General features: G+C 37.5%; 1 protein-coding gene across 2 annotated transcripts in view; it reads right to left on the bottom strand.

Annotated features, from left to right (window-relative positions):
- Nucleotides 1-245: 245 nt before the first annotated feature.
- The window catches only part of rb1 (retinoblastoma 1), a 199,226-nt gene continuing 183,612 nt past the window's right edge, over nt 246-15,859 (bottom strand). For both annotated transcript variants that reach the window (XM_060833366.1, XM_060833367.1), the window contains 7 exons: nt 13,686-13,790; nt 12,910-13,023; nt 12,358-12,521; nt 11,464-11,494; nt 10,386-10,528; nt 10,159-10,211; nt 246-2,446 (listed from right to left, as the gene is read on the bottom strand). In XM_060833366.1, the coding sequence (XP_060689349.1) occupies nt 2,373-2,446; nt 10,159-10,211; nt 10,386-10,528; nt 11,464-11,494; nt 12,358-12,521; nt 12,910-13,023; nt 13,686-13,790 (684 nt within the window). In that variant the 3' untranslated portion in view covers nt 246-2,372. The remainder of the gene's footprint in view (nt 2,447-10,158; nt 10,212-10,385; nt 10,529-11,463; nt 11,495-12,357; nt 12,522-12,909; nt 13,024-13,685; nt 13,791-15,859) is intronic.

Raw genomic sequence — 15,859 nt, 5'->3', positions numbered from 1 at the left:
CAAAAGGTAGGTAAAGAGAATGTTAACTCCTTCCCAGACAGGCTTCCCAAAATATTCCAATCAAGAATGTGGACAAGCCTGAATTATATGAAACAACCAGGCATTGACAGCAAGGCAAACTCTCTGTAGAAATTTGTGTTCAGAAAAAGATTGAAAAATAGATTTTTTTGATTCTACAGCTATTAACAACAACCACAGGCATGTTGTAGATTTTATTGACATATATAAAATATCGAAACAGTACCATAATGTGCAGTCAAATAGATTGCTTTTGAACAAATAACAAGTACAGACCTGTACCTTTTTACTCAGATGGAAAGATGTTTAATCCATTTATTAACTATTTAAATTCAATGAATACTGATATCTTCATGTTATTGAGCTTTTTGTAGATAGGAACAGTTTCCAACTTCTCAGGCAACTATCACGAACAATCCAACATTAATACAGTTATCCCAAATAAGTGTTAGTATTATTCATAATGCCTGTCTATAGGGCAGTTTAACTATTTACTGTAAATACAGCACAGATCATACTTCATAATTTGTTCATCAAAATGTTTGAGACCTTCAAGGCTTTGATTTAGTAGTCAGCATTTCAGTTGTGAAGGCTGTTGTGTACGTCTGAGGTAAAAAAAAAGCCAAAGTTCCAGAAAATGGCTTAATATTCACGCCTTCATTCATAATGCTGATAATAACCTCTGCAAAATTAAATAGTGCATCAGTTTATATTTCTGAAGAACATTAGGTACTGTTTCAATGCACAAATCAAAATCAATAGTGCAGTTTGCCAAATCATTTATACTTAAAGATAGAAGCCTTGACATTGGGCTAGGATTTTTCTTACATTTGGGCTAGAACACTGCCAGTTCAAGACCCACTCCACAGACTTCAGCATATAAGCTAGTCTGGCACTATGCAGTGCTTACTCAAGTACTGAATGAAGTCAGAGTTTCTGACTGTCCTCTCAGGTGAAGGGAAAAGATCTCATTGTCCTATTCAGAGGAGATGATCAGAAACTTCTCCTTGTGTCCTAGCCAAAATTGATCCCTCAAACCAACATAATAACTGAAGATGATCAATGTTATAATTGCTGTTGGTAAGATTTTGCTATATGCAATATTTCCTGCATTAAATTATACAGTACATTGGATGTAATCTGCTTTTGGACAGCCTAAAATTGTGAAGTGTCATATAAAGGCCAGATTTTTTTCATATGACTTATTGCAAACTTACATTTACATCAACACTAGAACCAAAATTGACAGGAACATTTGTTTGAAGACAATTCAACTAAAGACAAACTTATTTCTAGTTTGTAAAAGTAAAATTTTAGACATAAATAAAACATTAATAAAATTGAAATTGCACATATTTTGTGCAAATGCTACATATTTAAGGCCATATTCTCCTCCTCAATGAAGTGTTAATTGCCTTCATTTCATTTTTTAAAAAAGACCAATCAAGATGACAGACATTTAATATGGAACTGATATTAGAACTTGTAAAAATTACCAACATGAATACAACTCCAACCATCTTCTAGATCTTACTTGGCATTTAAACAGTGGAACTGACAAACATTCTGTGCATCTAATTGTACATTACTCAAAACATATTACACTGCACTGATTATGATACATGATCCACATGAACATGTTTAATATATGCAAAGCTTATTTCGAATAGAGCAGGCTCAATTTACAGCTAGATACAAAAGTGTAGCTGTTCACAGAATCAAGTCCAAGGACCCAGCAGGAGATCTGCAATTTGGACAGAGTATCACCATGTATTTATATACAAATAAAGGACATATTGAAGTATTGAATTCAAAAATGGAAGTTGCAATGCTAAAAGTTCCTGCATTAAATAATGAGCGTGAAACAAATAATGTTATACTAAAACAAGCAGACTAATGCAAATCACATTAGAAATGCCAGAAAAAGGAAGCATGGGTGAATGGAGCTGAAGATTGAGGATTGTTGTTGAGGATTAGCTAATATACTCAGTGCAGATCTGGTCTGCTGAATGGCCCTTGGTTGAGGCTATAGATTCAGATTTCTTCAGTGGTCATTTTTGGAAACACTTAGTAGTGGTAAAAATCAGCAGAAAAGCAAGATACCTTCTTTCATCAGGCCTGTTCTATTACTTAGTCAAACATTTTATAAAGCTTCACAGTCAGAGGAAAATATGGCCTTAGTGTTTAGCAAAACAATTCTCTAAAATGACTTAAACTAATTAACTGGAGATTGTAAAAGGAAATAAACTCCATATGTAAAAAAAAATCTGGGAAGGAAGAATGAATGCAAATCAACCATGAAGAAGATTCTGCTCATATGCACTGGAGATACATTACAGAGATAGATGAGGGACTCAACTTTCCTCCCTCTTCATACCACCATTTCCATCTTTCAGCTTCTGTTCTTGCATCTTATTCCTCGTGGATGCTGTAGGAAAATTAATAAAACTGTCAGAATGAAACAATCCTCTCACTCATTATTTAGACTAGCCAGTTTGTTATATTGAGGATTAGCTAATCTAGGGACAGACAATAAATGCTAGCCCAGCTAACAATTCCCTCATCCCATGAATGAATAAAAATAAACTGCATATCTTGTGTGTTGAATGCCCTTGTTTACTCATCCTTTTAAGTAGATTAAATTGACTCATGCAAAGACCAATTTAGTGAGAGATATATAACGTAAAAGAATCAAATCAAATGGACCAGTAAATACAGGGAATAGACGGTTAGCTTAGACCAAAAGCATCTACCGGAGAATGTATAATGGTAAAACAACAAGAAGTTCAAATGCATGTGCTGCAATTTACAAATGTAAGAAATAGGATAGTTTTGAAGAAGGGTTAACAAATTGGTTTGTAAACCAAACAAAAATGAAAAACAAATATGTTACCATACAGTGTCCACATAGAGAGAAAGAGACTGCTGTAGGATTGAAACGATAGTTAGCTGTATAAAGTTAAATGGTGGGGCAATAATGGTTAAAGAAGATACATGTTTTGCAGGAGGAGATTGTTTGCTGAGGAGTGATAGGAAGAGAAATTAACACGTAGGACTGTCTTTTTAAAAAATATACAGAATAATCATCTGATTAAAGTAAACAACTAATAATTTTATGATACTGTGGATAAATGGGTTCAAGATGGGAGAACAATAGTTATGAAAAAATATAAAAGGTGAATATGATAAGAGAGAATATGAAAATGAAAACTAAAAGAGTATGAACTAATATCTGCACAAAAAATTCAAAGCAAGCTGTTCGTCAAAATAAGAAAAAAAAATAAGGTTGAACTCGATAAAAAAAATTACATATGCAGAAATTAGCATTAAAGATTAGGTTGGATAGATAGATAAATAAAGAAGAAGGGTTATGGGAATACTGCCGATAAATGCATTTTGCTTGTTTGAAGGGAAAACTGATTGGATCAAATGGCCTGTGTCACTGTTATAATTTCTATGCATGTAATTTGATAGTCAGAACTGTACACTTATGGATTAACATTGCCACTGAATACTGTGTTAATGTGACCCTCTTGACATCTATTCCATCCCTCTTATTATGATGACCATTTTAGTTCTGAACTGCAGGGTCACACAGAATATTGGCTTTTTGAATTATCAAGCATGATAAATTTTAGAAGCGTTCTAATTCAGGCAAGAATAACATATTTAATAAAAATAGATAATGCCTGGATAATCAATAACTGCATTATAATCTCAACAAATGGTTCTGACTAATCCTGAATTCCAAAATATCCTGTACCTTTAAAATGTAAACACTTAAGTGCAATATTAGCTCGGTCCAAGGCTGATGAGTCTGTACAGTGTTAAGAAATGACTAAGGATTGAGAAATAATACATGCTCAAACATGCTCCTCTGAACTGACAGCAACTTTGCAACTTGCCGACAGGATCAAAGCAGGGTGAGAAACATTTCCTGAGGCTGGATGGAAGAGTAATCTCAGGAGTTTAGTCAAATTATTCTTCCTTTTATTGTTACACAGTTTGACCTCCCTACCTGGCAGTCTAATGTAGCCAATCTTGAATATGACACATGCTTTCAAATCAAACTTTTCGATTTATCTTTTGATGCAGAAGATCATTTGTTGCTTTAGAAAGAAACACTGAACAAGATGACGCTCTTTACTCCAGAAGACTGCGGAGAATCCAACAGTGGCATTTAAAATTATGAAGGGATTTGATTAAATCAACACAGAAAGGGAATTTATTTGTTGAAGTCACCAAAGCTAGGGTCATAAATGGACATGGCCTTGATAAGTCTTAAAAAAAATTCAAGATATCCTATTTACTTAATGGTGAGAACATGCATCTAAGAGAAATTAGATAAGTATATGAGGGAGAAAGGAATAGAGGATAGGTTGGCAGGGGGTCAATAAATGAATAAGATCGGTATATGAATAGGAAGGATTCAGAGGGATATGGGCCAAAAGGGACTAGATTTAGTATGAGCTGAAAATGTGTTGCTGGAAAAGCGCAGCAGGTCAGGCAGCATCCAAGGAACAGGAGATTCGATGTTTCGGGCATAAGCCCTTCTTCAGGAATCAGGGCTTATGCCCGAAACGTCGAATCTCCTGTTCCTTGGATGCTGCCTGACCTGCTGCGCTTTTCCAGCAACACATTTTCAGCTCTGATCTCCAGCATCTGCAGACTTCACTTTCCCACTAGATTTAGTATGTCTGGTTGGCATGAGGGAGTTAGACAGAAGAGTATGTTTCCGTGCTACATCTCTCTATGATTCTAGGAGGTTTATGTAGACTATTAACTGCTTCGACTGATTGGTCAGTTTCTCTCTAGCTGTAATTTTAACAGTAACTTATATAATATAAAATACATGTGAGGAGCTAACTCTCTCTCTGGGACAATACATATATCACATTTGTAAATTCTGATGAGTTTAATAACGAAATCATCAGAATAAAAGAGCAATTTGGCCAATTATTAAGGATATAGAAGTTTGATTCAACTTAGCGAGACAAATTAGCTTTGTCTAGCTAATTATCTTTCTGCAAATTACTTGACCATGGCTAATCTATAATGGAGGGGTAAAATAAATTATAATGGGAGACTCTTGAAAGATAATTCATAGGAAGTCAAAATGAGTGCGTACTTCAGTGTCCTGAAGCAAGTGAGTCTATATGGGATTGAAGGTTAGCTTCACTCTATTCTGATACAGTTCCTCTTTTATATCAGTTCTTTATACTTAGATTTTCCTGTCAATGTTGCGCCAATTTATATCAACAAAACAAGAAATAGGAGCAAAGGAGGAATAGCTTCTCCAGCCCAATCCACCATTCAGTATGATCATGCTAACCTTCGACCTCCTGCTTCCTCATATCCCTTGATTCCCTGAGACACTGAAAATATATCTATTTATCTATCACAGCCTTGATTATGTTCAACAATGGAGCATTCTTAACTCTCTGGAGAACAGAACCCTAAAACATCACAACCCTTTCGAAGAAGAAACTTGTTCTCATCTCAATGATAAATGATAGATGTATCCGAAGACTGACCCCACCAGTTGAAACAATTCCCTTCAGAATCTTAAACAAAAATCAACTGTGGATGCTGGATTGAAGGAGGGTCACTGAACCCAGAAAATTGACACTGCTTTCTCTCCAGAAACTGCTAGATCTGCTGAGTTTCTCTAACAATGTGTTTTGGTTCATTCACAATCTTATTTCTCTAACTCCAGAGATTACAGGCCCAATTTACTCAGTCTCTTATCATAACCCTTAATCCCAGGATCTAATCTAGTGAACACTCACTATCTATCTTCATGGCAGGGATATCCTTCCTTAAATAAAGAGGCCAAAACAGTGCACAATATTCCAGGTGTGATCTTTCCAAAGCCAGAAGGTAGCAAAGCTTCATTAAGCAAAAGTGAGGACTGCAGATGCTGGAGATTAGAGTCACGATTAGAGTGGTGCTGGAAAAACACAGCAGGTCAGGCAGCATCCAAGGAGCAGGAAAATTAACATTTCACGTAAGAGCCCTTCATCAGGAAATAGCAATTTCCTGCTCCTCAGATGCTGCCTGACCTGCTGTGCTTTCCCAGCACCACTCTAATCTTGATACAAAGGTTCCTTACACTTGCACTCCTTGTTGGGAAGGTCACCATGCCATTTATCTTCCCAATTCTTTGCTGTAAAAATTGAATATTTAGTTCCTGTGTTCCTAGTTTGAAGATGCGTGTCTGAACTCGTTCATTAATATTTGCATGCTACAAGCATTTTAAAAAGTATTCTGCTCTTTGATTCTGACTCTCAAAGTAAACAAACTCTGTTTTCCAAATGATCCATTACTTTTCTTGCCTGCACACTCAAATTACTCAACTCCTCTCTAATCCTACGATCAATTACTTTAACTCAATGACCCAGCCATCAACCTCTGTGATATCAGATCTAGGATCCCGTGTCTTTATACATCTCAAATAAATATCCCCCGAGCCTCTCATATTCTCAAGAATATAAACTTCAACCTCTCTTTTCTCATTGCCTAAAAATTATCCATTCTTGGCATCAACTGCATAAATCTTTTTTGTACTCTCTGCAAAACCCAAATTAAAATGGTTACAAAAAGATGCACCAATTATTATTCTTTGATTCTGGTCAGAGCCAATTTTGGATCCAACTTGGAACTCGACTTTGGATTTTATGAACCTGTAAATTTCTGACTAATCTTGCAAGCAACTTCTAGATTTCCACACTTAAATGCACATGTGCTACAATGTGCTTAAATGCTATAACATAGAACATCGAACATTACAGCACAGTATAGGTCCTTTGGCCCTCCTTGTTGCGCCAACCTGTGAAATTAATCTGATGCCCATCTAACCTACAACGTTCCATTATTAGCCATATGTATGTCCAAAACCCATTTAAATGCCCTTAATGTCAGCGAGTCTACTACTGTTGCAGGTCCACGCCCCTACTACACTAAGTGAAGAAACTATTCCTAATATCTGTCCTAAATCTATCATCCCTCAATTTAAAGTTATGTCCCCTTGTGTTAGCCTTCACCATTCTCTGAAAAAAGTTCTCACTGTCCACCCTATCTAACCCTCAGATTATCTTCTATGTCTCAATTAAGTCATCTCTCAACCTTCTTCTCTCCCAATGAAACAACTTCAGTTCGCTCAGCCTTTTCTCATAAGACCTTCCCTCCATACCAGGCAACATCCTAGTAAATCTCCTCTGAACCCTTTCCAAAGCTTCCATATTCTTGGTGACAATACTCCAGGTGCGGCCTTATCAGGGTCTTGTACAGCTGTAGCATAATCTCGTGACTAAACTCAATCCCCCCACCAATAAACGCCAACACACCATGTGCCTTCTTAACAACCCTATCAACCTGGGTGGCAACTTTCAGGGACTTATGCACCTGGATACTGAGGTCTCTCTGCTAATCTACACCGCCAAGAATTTACCATTAGCCCAATACTCTGCATTCCTGTTATTTCTTCCGAACTGAACTACCTTACACTTTTCTGCATTAAACTCCATTTACCATTTCTCAGCCCAGCTCTGCATTTTATCTATGTCCCTCTGTAACCCACAACATCCTTTGGCACTATCCCTAACTCTACCGACCTTAGAGTTATCCACAAATTTACTAACCCATCCTTTTATGCCTACATCTAGATCATTTATAAAATGACAAACAGCAGTGGTCCCAAAACAGATGCTTGTGGCATACCACTGGTAACGGAGCTCCAGGATGAACATTTTCCATCAACCACCACCCTCTCTCTTCTTTCAGCTAGCCAATCTCTGATCCAAACCGCTAAATCACCTTCAATCCCGAAGCTCCATATTTTGCATAATAACCTACCATGTGGAACCTTATCGAATGCCTTACTGAAGTCCATATACACCACATCAATAGCTTTAACTTCATCCACCTGTTTTGTCAGCTTCTTGAAGAACTCAATAAGGTTCACAAAACTGCATTGACAATCCCTAATCAACTAATTCCTTTCCAGATAAATCCTACCTCTTATAACCTTTTCCAATAACTTATCCATAACCGAAGTAAGGCTCACTGGCCTATAATTACCAGGGCTGTCCTGATTCCCCCTCTTAAACAAGGGAACAACATTTGCACTACTCCTCTCTACAAAGATGATATAAAGATCGAAGCCAAAGGCTCAAGGGCGAGTACTAACAGTTTTGCAATGATTATAACCACAAACAGCAGGCCACAACACTACAGAGAGGTAGAACATAGAACATCGAAGCAAATTAAATTCAAATTTGAACAATATATTTTGTCTGTACAGTTCGAGAGGAATGTGCATACACTAAGAAAAGCACAGACTTGATTTAGAAGAATATTTCCTGGAATGAGAAACTTCAGTTGAGTATGGATTGGAGAAGTTGGGACTGTTATCCGAGGAGATGAGAAGAGGTTTTTGAAATCATGGCAGACATGGACGGAATAAATAGAGAGAAACATCTCTCAGCATTTGTGGAGAGAAATCAGAACTAATGTTTGGGGTCCAGTTACGTTTCCTCAGAGTGTTTTGAGGGAGAGTCACTGGACCCCAAACATTAACTGTGATTCCTCTCCATAATTGCTGCCAGACCTGCTGAGCTTTTCCAGCAATTTGTCCGTTTTTCTGATTTACAGAATCTGCAGTTCTTTTGGTTTTTACTTAGGGAGAAACTTCTCCTTGGCTATAACACTGGCCTAGAACTATAGTCACTTTAAAAGCAGAACAAGTAAGGACTTCAGTGATGTCACCAAAAATACTGTTTGGTAGTTACAAAGGTTTCAACAATGTGATTTATGTGAACATTCATAAAACCATATATCATATTTCAAAATGTTCGCAAAAATTTTTCTTCATTTACTGCATTCAGAGAGAGAAATGTCTGGTTTTCACAGGAAGATTTCAGGGTGATAGCTGTGCTCTCAATCAAGATACCCCATTCCTACATTTATGTGCTTACTATTCACAGAATGAGGTCATAAGGAGTGAGGTCATTGGAACTCAGTTGGCTAAATGGCTACAGCATCATGCACAATTGTGTCAGCAACTCATATTGGTTGTGATAATTCATGGACACATGCTTCCTTTAACCTTTATGCAGAATGGTGCACCTTAAGCTGTTTAACCAAATGTCCTTCCCTATTAGCTAGATTAGATTATGGTCAGCAAAGAAAAAGATCCAGTTTGAGCAATGGTAGTTCAAAAAAAAACACTAACTACTGTAGATATTAAAACTTGGAACATAAATGACCAGATTAAGAACACAGGAGGACTTTCATTCCAGCCAATCTGGTCCACATCCAAACAGGACAATTTCTGGGAAAAGATTTCTCTTCAAAGATTACATGACCAACCATCAAATCAAAACCTGCATTATCTGAAGTATAAGTAATCTGTACAGTACAATAACAACACATGCAAAAAGCAAAGAATGCTTTTTGTCATATGAAAATTGACAGTCTCGTTGCATGACTGCAGCACAGAATTTCCTTACCTGTTATTATATGTAAGTGTAAAAATAATTGTTTTGAAAGAGCTCATTTATCAAAAGGTATTCAGTAAAAGCTTTACACTTAAATAATATAGCAAATGTGCATCATTCAAATAACTCCATGTTTCTTACAGCTGCAAGAAACCTGCTCAGCTTTCAGCCATGAAAGCTGGATTACTACACAATCAGTGAGGTTTCACTTTGACACAAGAAGCCAAAAGCCACAAAACATTTGGCTATCACTCACCCCTACACTGTTTTAAAACCAGGCCATATATTCCAAGTTGACAAGTTTACTAATTGGGTCAACCTTTACAGGGCTCAGAAAATGATTTTTTTAGTTCATGGCATGTTGTGGAATATGAAACCAATGGACTCTAGAAAGCCTTTCATAGTTGCTGGTCTATTCATATCTGATTTCATGTAATTCCTAAACATCTGTCTGAAACTGTGATGCAAACATTGTTGCTAAGCAATATAACCTGACACAGAATTCAGCTTTTGAGGTTAGACAGCCTGCTAAGAACTTAGCAAACTCCTCCTCATCAGAATTAATTAGACTGCTAGATAACCTAACCATAGGACATGAAAACCAGACACATTAATAATTTGGAAAAAATTTGAATCCACTTACTCATTTCAGCAATCTTTTGCTGCAGTAGTTTGGACTCCCCAGACAAGTGCTTGCTAAAAAGCAGAAAAACAACAAACATATGAAACAATGAGTAAGAATCTAGTAAGTCACACAGATTCAGCTCTTCTGCTACAATCTGAAACAATTTTCATCTTGAAAGATAATTATTTTTGGCTGATTTCTGAAAAGGTACGGAATGAAGCAGCAGAACTGGCTTCTTTGTTTACCTGCCGTCCGTCTCATCTTGACCATCCATATCAAAGCGAAGCCTTTTGAGAGGTTTTGGCAGACTCCCTGCATCTCCAGCCCTCTTCAGGTGACGATCACTGGAACTCACTAACTGATTGATCTTTTGGAATTTTTCTGGTGACTGAAACAATATGAGATCTAGATTACATGATAGATCTAAGTCCAGCTTGGAGGAGAAAACAACGCACAATTTTCACTTTTTAACCCAATATCCCTATTTTGTTACTTTCCTTCATCTATATATTTTGACTCCTGTTAAGGAAAATATCTCCTAGCCACGTTTCGAAAGACAGCATCGAGACTTGGTACTGTAAACTGAGATTACTTGGGGCAATTTAGTGGTGCTTTTGTGGTTCTACTGGGTAGGATCAAATTATTGATTGTACACTGCTAAACCCCTTGGGGAACTTCTAAAGGACTGTCATTAGAATTTCTTTTATTAGCCTGATTATTGTCATCACTAAAAATACCAAATGTCAAATTATGATTGAGTTAAAAATCTCACAACACCAGGTTATAATCCAACAGGTTTATCTGGAAGCACTAGCTTTCGGAGTGTTGCTGATTTATCAGATGGTTGAAACACCTGATGAAGGAGCAGTGCTCTGAAAGCCAGTGCTTCCAAATAAACCTGTTGGATTATAACCTGGTGTTGTGAGATTTTTAACTTTGTCCACCCCAGTCCAACATCAAAATTATGATTGAACATTGGTGGTTTTTCAAATTTGCTGATTGGGATTTAAATTTCAACCTTCAGAATCTGATTCCAATACTAACGAATGTATGAGTCAATAAATCACTGATGTTTGACTTGAAGATCCCTGCAGTACAGTACTTTTGCTGAAATGATTAATATCAATTAAGGAATATATTCAAGATCATTACTTAACTGTGTGAATTGAGTATTTAAATATTTCTATTTCAAAAGCCTAGGTCATTATCAAGCTTGATATTTTACATCTGGAAAACTAATCTGGACATAGTACAACAAAACATTTAAGGAGCTTTAAGGTGACAATTCTGCATACACAATAGACTTTAAAAAGCAATACTCACCCCAAATGGTTCCCCAATAGACACTAATATCCTGTGAAATCAAATAATTATTCATCAGTTATGAAAAGCAAGACCATTCTTGGGGGCTTGACATTGTAAGTATTATACAAAGATAATATTTTTTAAAAATCACACAGGTAATTAAAAAGTATAAGAACCCAATGCTGCTAATAGCATGTTGTTTTTATCAATGCAATTCTGCTATTCTAATGTCACTTGTGGGAAAAATTCTATTGAAGGCTCACTGATGATGTTCCTAGTATGGTTACAAAATGGCTAAAAACAAACCTGCCAGCTCAACAAACAAACTTACAATCTGAAAAAGTCTACCGTTTCAAAGTTTTCTGCAAGAAAAAAAAAGTTTTAATCTGTAGTAGGGTCCCTTAATCTGTTCAGAAACGGTACCCTGGTGCTTTACAGAATTAATCTCAGCTGATGTCCCTACTTCTTCATTTAAGGTGATCATAATCACTCAGCAAAACATCATCAGATACATTCTACCTCAATGGAAGATTGACAGAGAAACCATATTTGCTAGTTTTTAAAGCTATAACATAAACCTAGTTTGAATAAATCACTGCCTGAACTGCACATTGACTTATCATGATAAGTCAATCAGAGAAAAGTAAGCCACTATCAGGGAACAAATGTATTTTAATAAGAAATAAGCCTGAAATATTAACCATGCTTCTCTCTTCACAGAAGTTGTTTAATCCACTGAATATTTCCAGTACTTTGTTTAATTTTAGATTTTCAGCATGCACAATGTTTCGCTCTGGCATTGTTAATATACACATTAACATTATCTTTTGGGCTGCATTTGATATCTGTATCAGAAACCGAGATCTACAACATGAGCCACAATTTGCACTATGAATGCTTAAATATGCTGACCGTGTTCTTGGAGTCAGTTTTGTTGGGGACAGTAGTCCGTCACTTTTGTATGGACTTTTCAATGGAGATACATAAATGTTATTTCCACCAGGCACACGCAGTGGAGAACTTGGAAAACCAAATGTACTGCGAGGAACTTGAGGTATTGGAGAGAGTGTTGGTGGCTGTTCAAAAGAGACAGTACAGAATAAATTCACAGATAAGCCCTGGAGTTCTAATATTTCAATATAGGACAACTTGAAGATATGGAAACAAACAATTATCACATTATTGTTGATTTGTTAGTGATGGGAGTGTAAAGTCCTGTAGCATTATATTTGAGTGAGTGAATTTTGCAGTATAAACAGTAAACAATAGTAATCAGTGCATTTTTCGAGCTATTAGGAAATAATTATGGATCCCTGGCAGTGAAGATTTCAATATTTGCTGATGTTATTTTACACAGCCACAGTCATCAGAAATTGCACTAAAAATATCAAAAATTATTAGTTACTCGGCTCATACGTGTAACACTATACTTTTTGTTGGGAAAACAGATAATAAGTTACTCACACGTGTTGAAGCGTACTGCAGGATATTGGTTTTCAGCCTCTGCATGAACACCAGGTTGTAGAAGCCTATAATGGAATCATACTGCCCTTCTCTGATCAGCACGTGTTTAAAAGTCTTAAGGAAGAAAGAAAATGAATGCCTTAATTAAGCTAAGCAATTTACTTACAGAGTTAACTGAACTGCAAATGCAGTGAGCCTTAATACTTCAGTAAAATTAGTCAAGTCTGACAAGAAGAATTAAATTTGTTCTTTTCATTGCTTTGAAACAGATATCATTTAGCAACAAGTCATATGATAAGTACCCCAGATAAAGACATCATGAGTTCAGTTGTTCTGAATTTCCATAGTTGGAGAAACGTGCTTTAATATTTAACCTCAAAATCTGGCCAGCTGCTAGGGTAAATTTTACTAAACATTCAGCCACAATCTAAACAGATTAGATTTGCTTGAACTAGAATGAGAACAATTTTTAAATGCTTGTAACAGTATTCCAGAGGTACTGAAGAGTGACTTCTTGCTGTCTTTTCAAAAGGAACTAAATGCAGTTTTAGAAAATGAACAGGAAGAGGGGGTGCGTGTATTTGTGTGATACGATGGTGAGAACAGGAGAGATGAAGTGGGGAGAAGGATGAGAGCACAGAGTCAAACCAACAAGCTGTGCAAGCAAATATGGACTTTTCTTGACTTGCAATACATAATATTTTTGTCATGCTGGAAGAAGGGCCAAAAAACAAACCTTCCTCCCTTGAAAAAATCTCTGCAACAGTCCGAGTTACCTCTTGACTTGTATTTGGCAAATCCTTGTAGGCAGTAACAATCGTCTTGAACCTAAGGTCTATGTTCTTCACCTTGCAAATGGCATACATGGAGCACATCATTATCTGTTAAAACACAGTTAGGCTTGTTAATATACATAGACTCCCATAGAAGAGATGTTCAAAACATACTTGTAAATCACATGCTTCTCATCAAGTGTTTAGTTTGCAATTATGTACACAACTCATTCGTTATAACATGTTATGAATGTGAAATATAGGAGTGCAGGGAAGGAAATAACTTATCAGCTTTCAGAATCACCTCTGTTTAGTTCCGATTTTCTTACGAATGAAAACCGGAATTGAAGCAATAAAATGTAGGCAGATTAAGTCATAGTAATAGTTAGAAAACTTTCACAGAGCCCAACAGCATAAATGTGTGCATAATTATGATAATTATATGAGTTCTACAATTAAACATATAGATTTAATATTTTTGTTTCACTTACTTGTTGTGGTAAGACTGATGGCATCTCCAACAGAGGTGAGTGTTGCACCAAAAGAGACTGGAGTATTGAGGTAACAATGAAAGCTAAGATTTGTGTGTTCTGTCAACATGGAGAAATCTCCAAAAAGCCTTCTTGAACATACACATTATTCAGTGCACTGGTGAAAAAGAATTAAGAGATGGTCCTCTTTAAGGGACTCAGTTTGGTTCAGTTTTAAAGGCACCGTTACTTAGTACTTGATGAACTGATGGTAGCAGGTAACTGAAAAGCAATCTCGAGATATTGGCCCATTTTAACTTTGTACGGGGGCTAGACATTGTGTCAGTCAAGACCTTGCCCGACATATCAGTGTTGGGGCATTCACCAAGTTGCTTTAAGAGCGTGAAAGAACTCCACATTGTTTGTGATAGTTAACATAATCTTTTTGATAGGCAACATGATTTCCAACATAAACAAAACTCAGCAGCTGAGAGAGAAAACAGAATTAATGTTTTGGGTCCAGTGACCCTTCTTCAGAACTCTCTCTAATGCAAACTTAGTCACTAACTTTATTAAAATTATATATCAACCGCAAATACGAATGGATAACTGGAATTTTTCCACTACCTTCAAGTCAGAAACAAGGATATGGCCTAACATGTCCTAAACAATGTTGCTGCTCAGCTGAGTGCACATGTGAGTGTGAACCAGCCTGCAGGAAATTCACACTTCTTTGCTTTCAGAGCTTGGGGATACTGAATCCAACTGAAGCAACTCACTGCAGTGCAAAGGAGGTTAGCACGGTTAGTGCGAGACTGCAGCAAAATGGCAGAGTGAGAATATTGACTACAATTTGGCTTGAAGTGGAAATTTGGACCAAATGTGGATAGAAATACCTCAACCAGGGTTTTTGCAAGTAATTCACCAGAGCCAAAAGTAAATGGGAGGATGAAAAAATGTGAATTGAGAGGCTGACCTGCAGTCAGGAGAAAGTGAGGACTGCAGATGCTGGAGATCAGAGCTGAAAAATGTGGAGCTGGAAAATCACAGCTGGCCAGGCAGTATCCGAGGAGCAGGAGAATCGACGTTTCGGGCATAAGCCCTTCTTCAGGACTGAGGCTGGTGTGCCAAGTGGGCTGAGATAAAAGGTAGGGGGGAGGGGCGCTGGGAGTATGACAGGTGGAACGTATGACAGGTGGAAGGTGGTGAGGGTGAGGGTGATAGGCCGGAGAGGTCGGTGCTGAGTCTGAGGGTTGGGACTGAGATAAGGTGGGGGGAGGGGAAATGAGGAAACTGGAGAAATCTACATTCATCCCGTGTGGTTGGAGGGTTCCTAGGCGGAAGATGAGGCACTCTTCCTCCAGGCGTCATGTGGCCAGGGTCTGGCGAGGGAGGCCAAGGACCTGCAAGTCCTTGGCGGAGTGGGAGGGGGAATTAAAGTGTTCAGCCACGGGGCGGTTGGGTTGGTTGGTGCGGGTGTTCCAGTGGTGTTCCCTGAAACATTCCACAAGTAGGCGGCCTGTCTCCCCAATGTAGAGGAGACCACATCAAGTGCAGCGGATACAGTAAATGATGTGTGTGGAGGTGAATTTGCGACAGATATAGAAGGATCCATTGGGCCCTTGGAGGGAGGTGAGGGGGGGGGAGATGTGGGTAAGTTTTGCACTTCTTGCGGTTGCAGGGGAAGGTGCCGGGAGTGGAGGTTGG

Source organism: Hemiscyllium ocellatum, chromosome 12, assembly GCF_020745735.1.
Source record: "Hemiscyllium ocellatum isolate sHemOce1 chromosome 12, sHemOce1.pat.X.cur, whole genome shotgun sequence".
NCBI classification, from domain to species: Eukaryota; Metazoa; Chordata; class Chondrichthyes; order Orectolobiformes; family Hemiscylliidae; genus Hemiscyllium; species Hemiscyllium ocellatum.
This window is presented reverse-complemented; position numbering and strand designations above follow the sequence as displayed.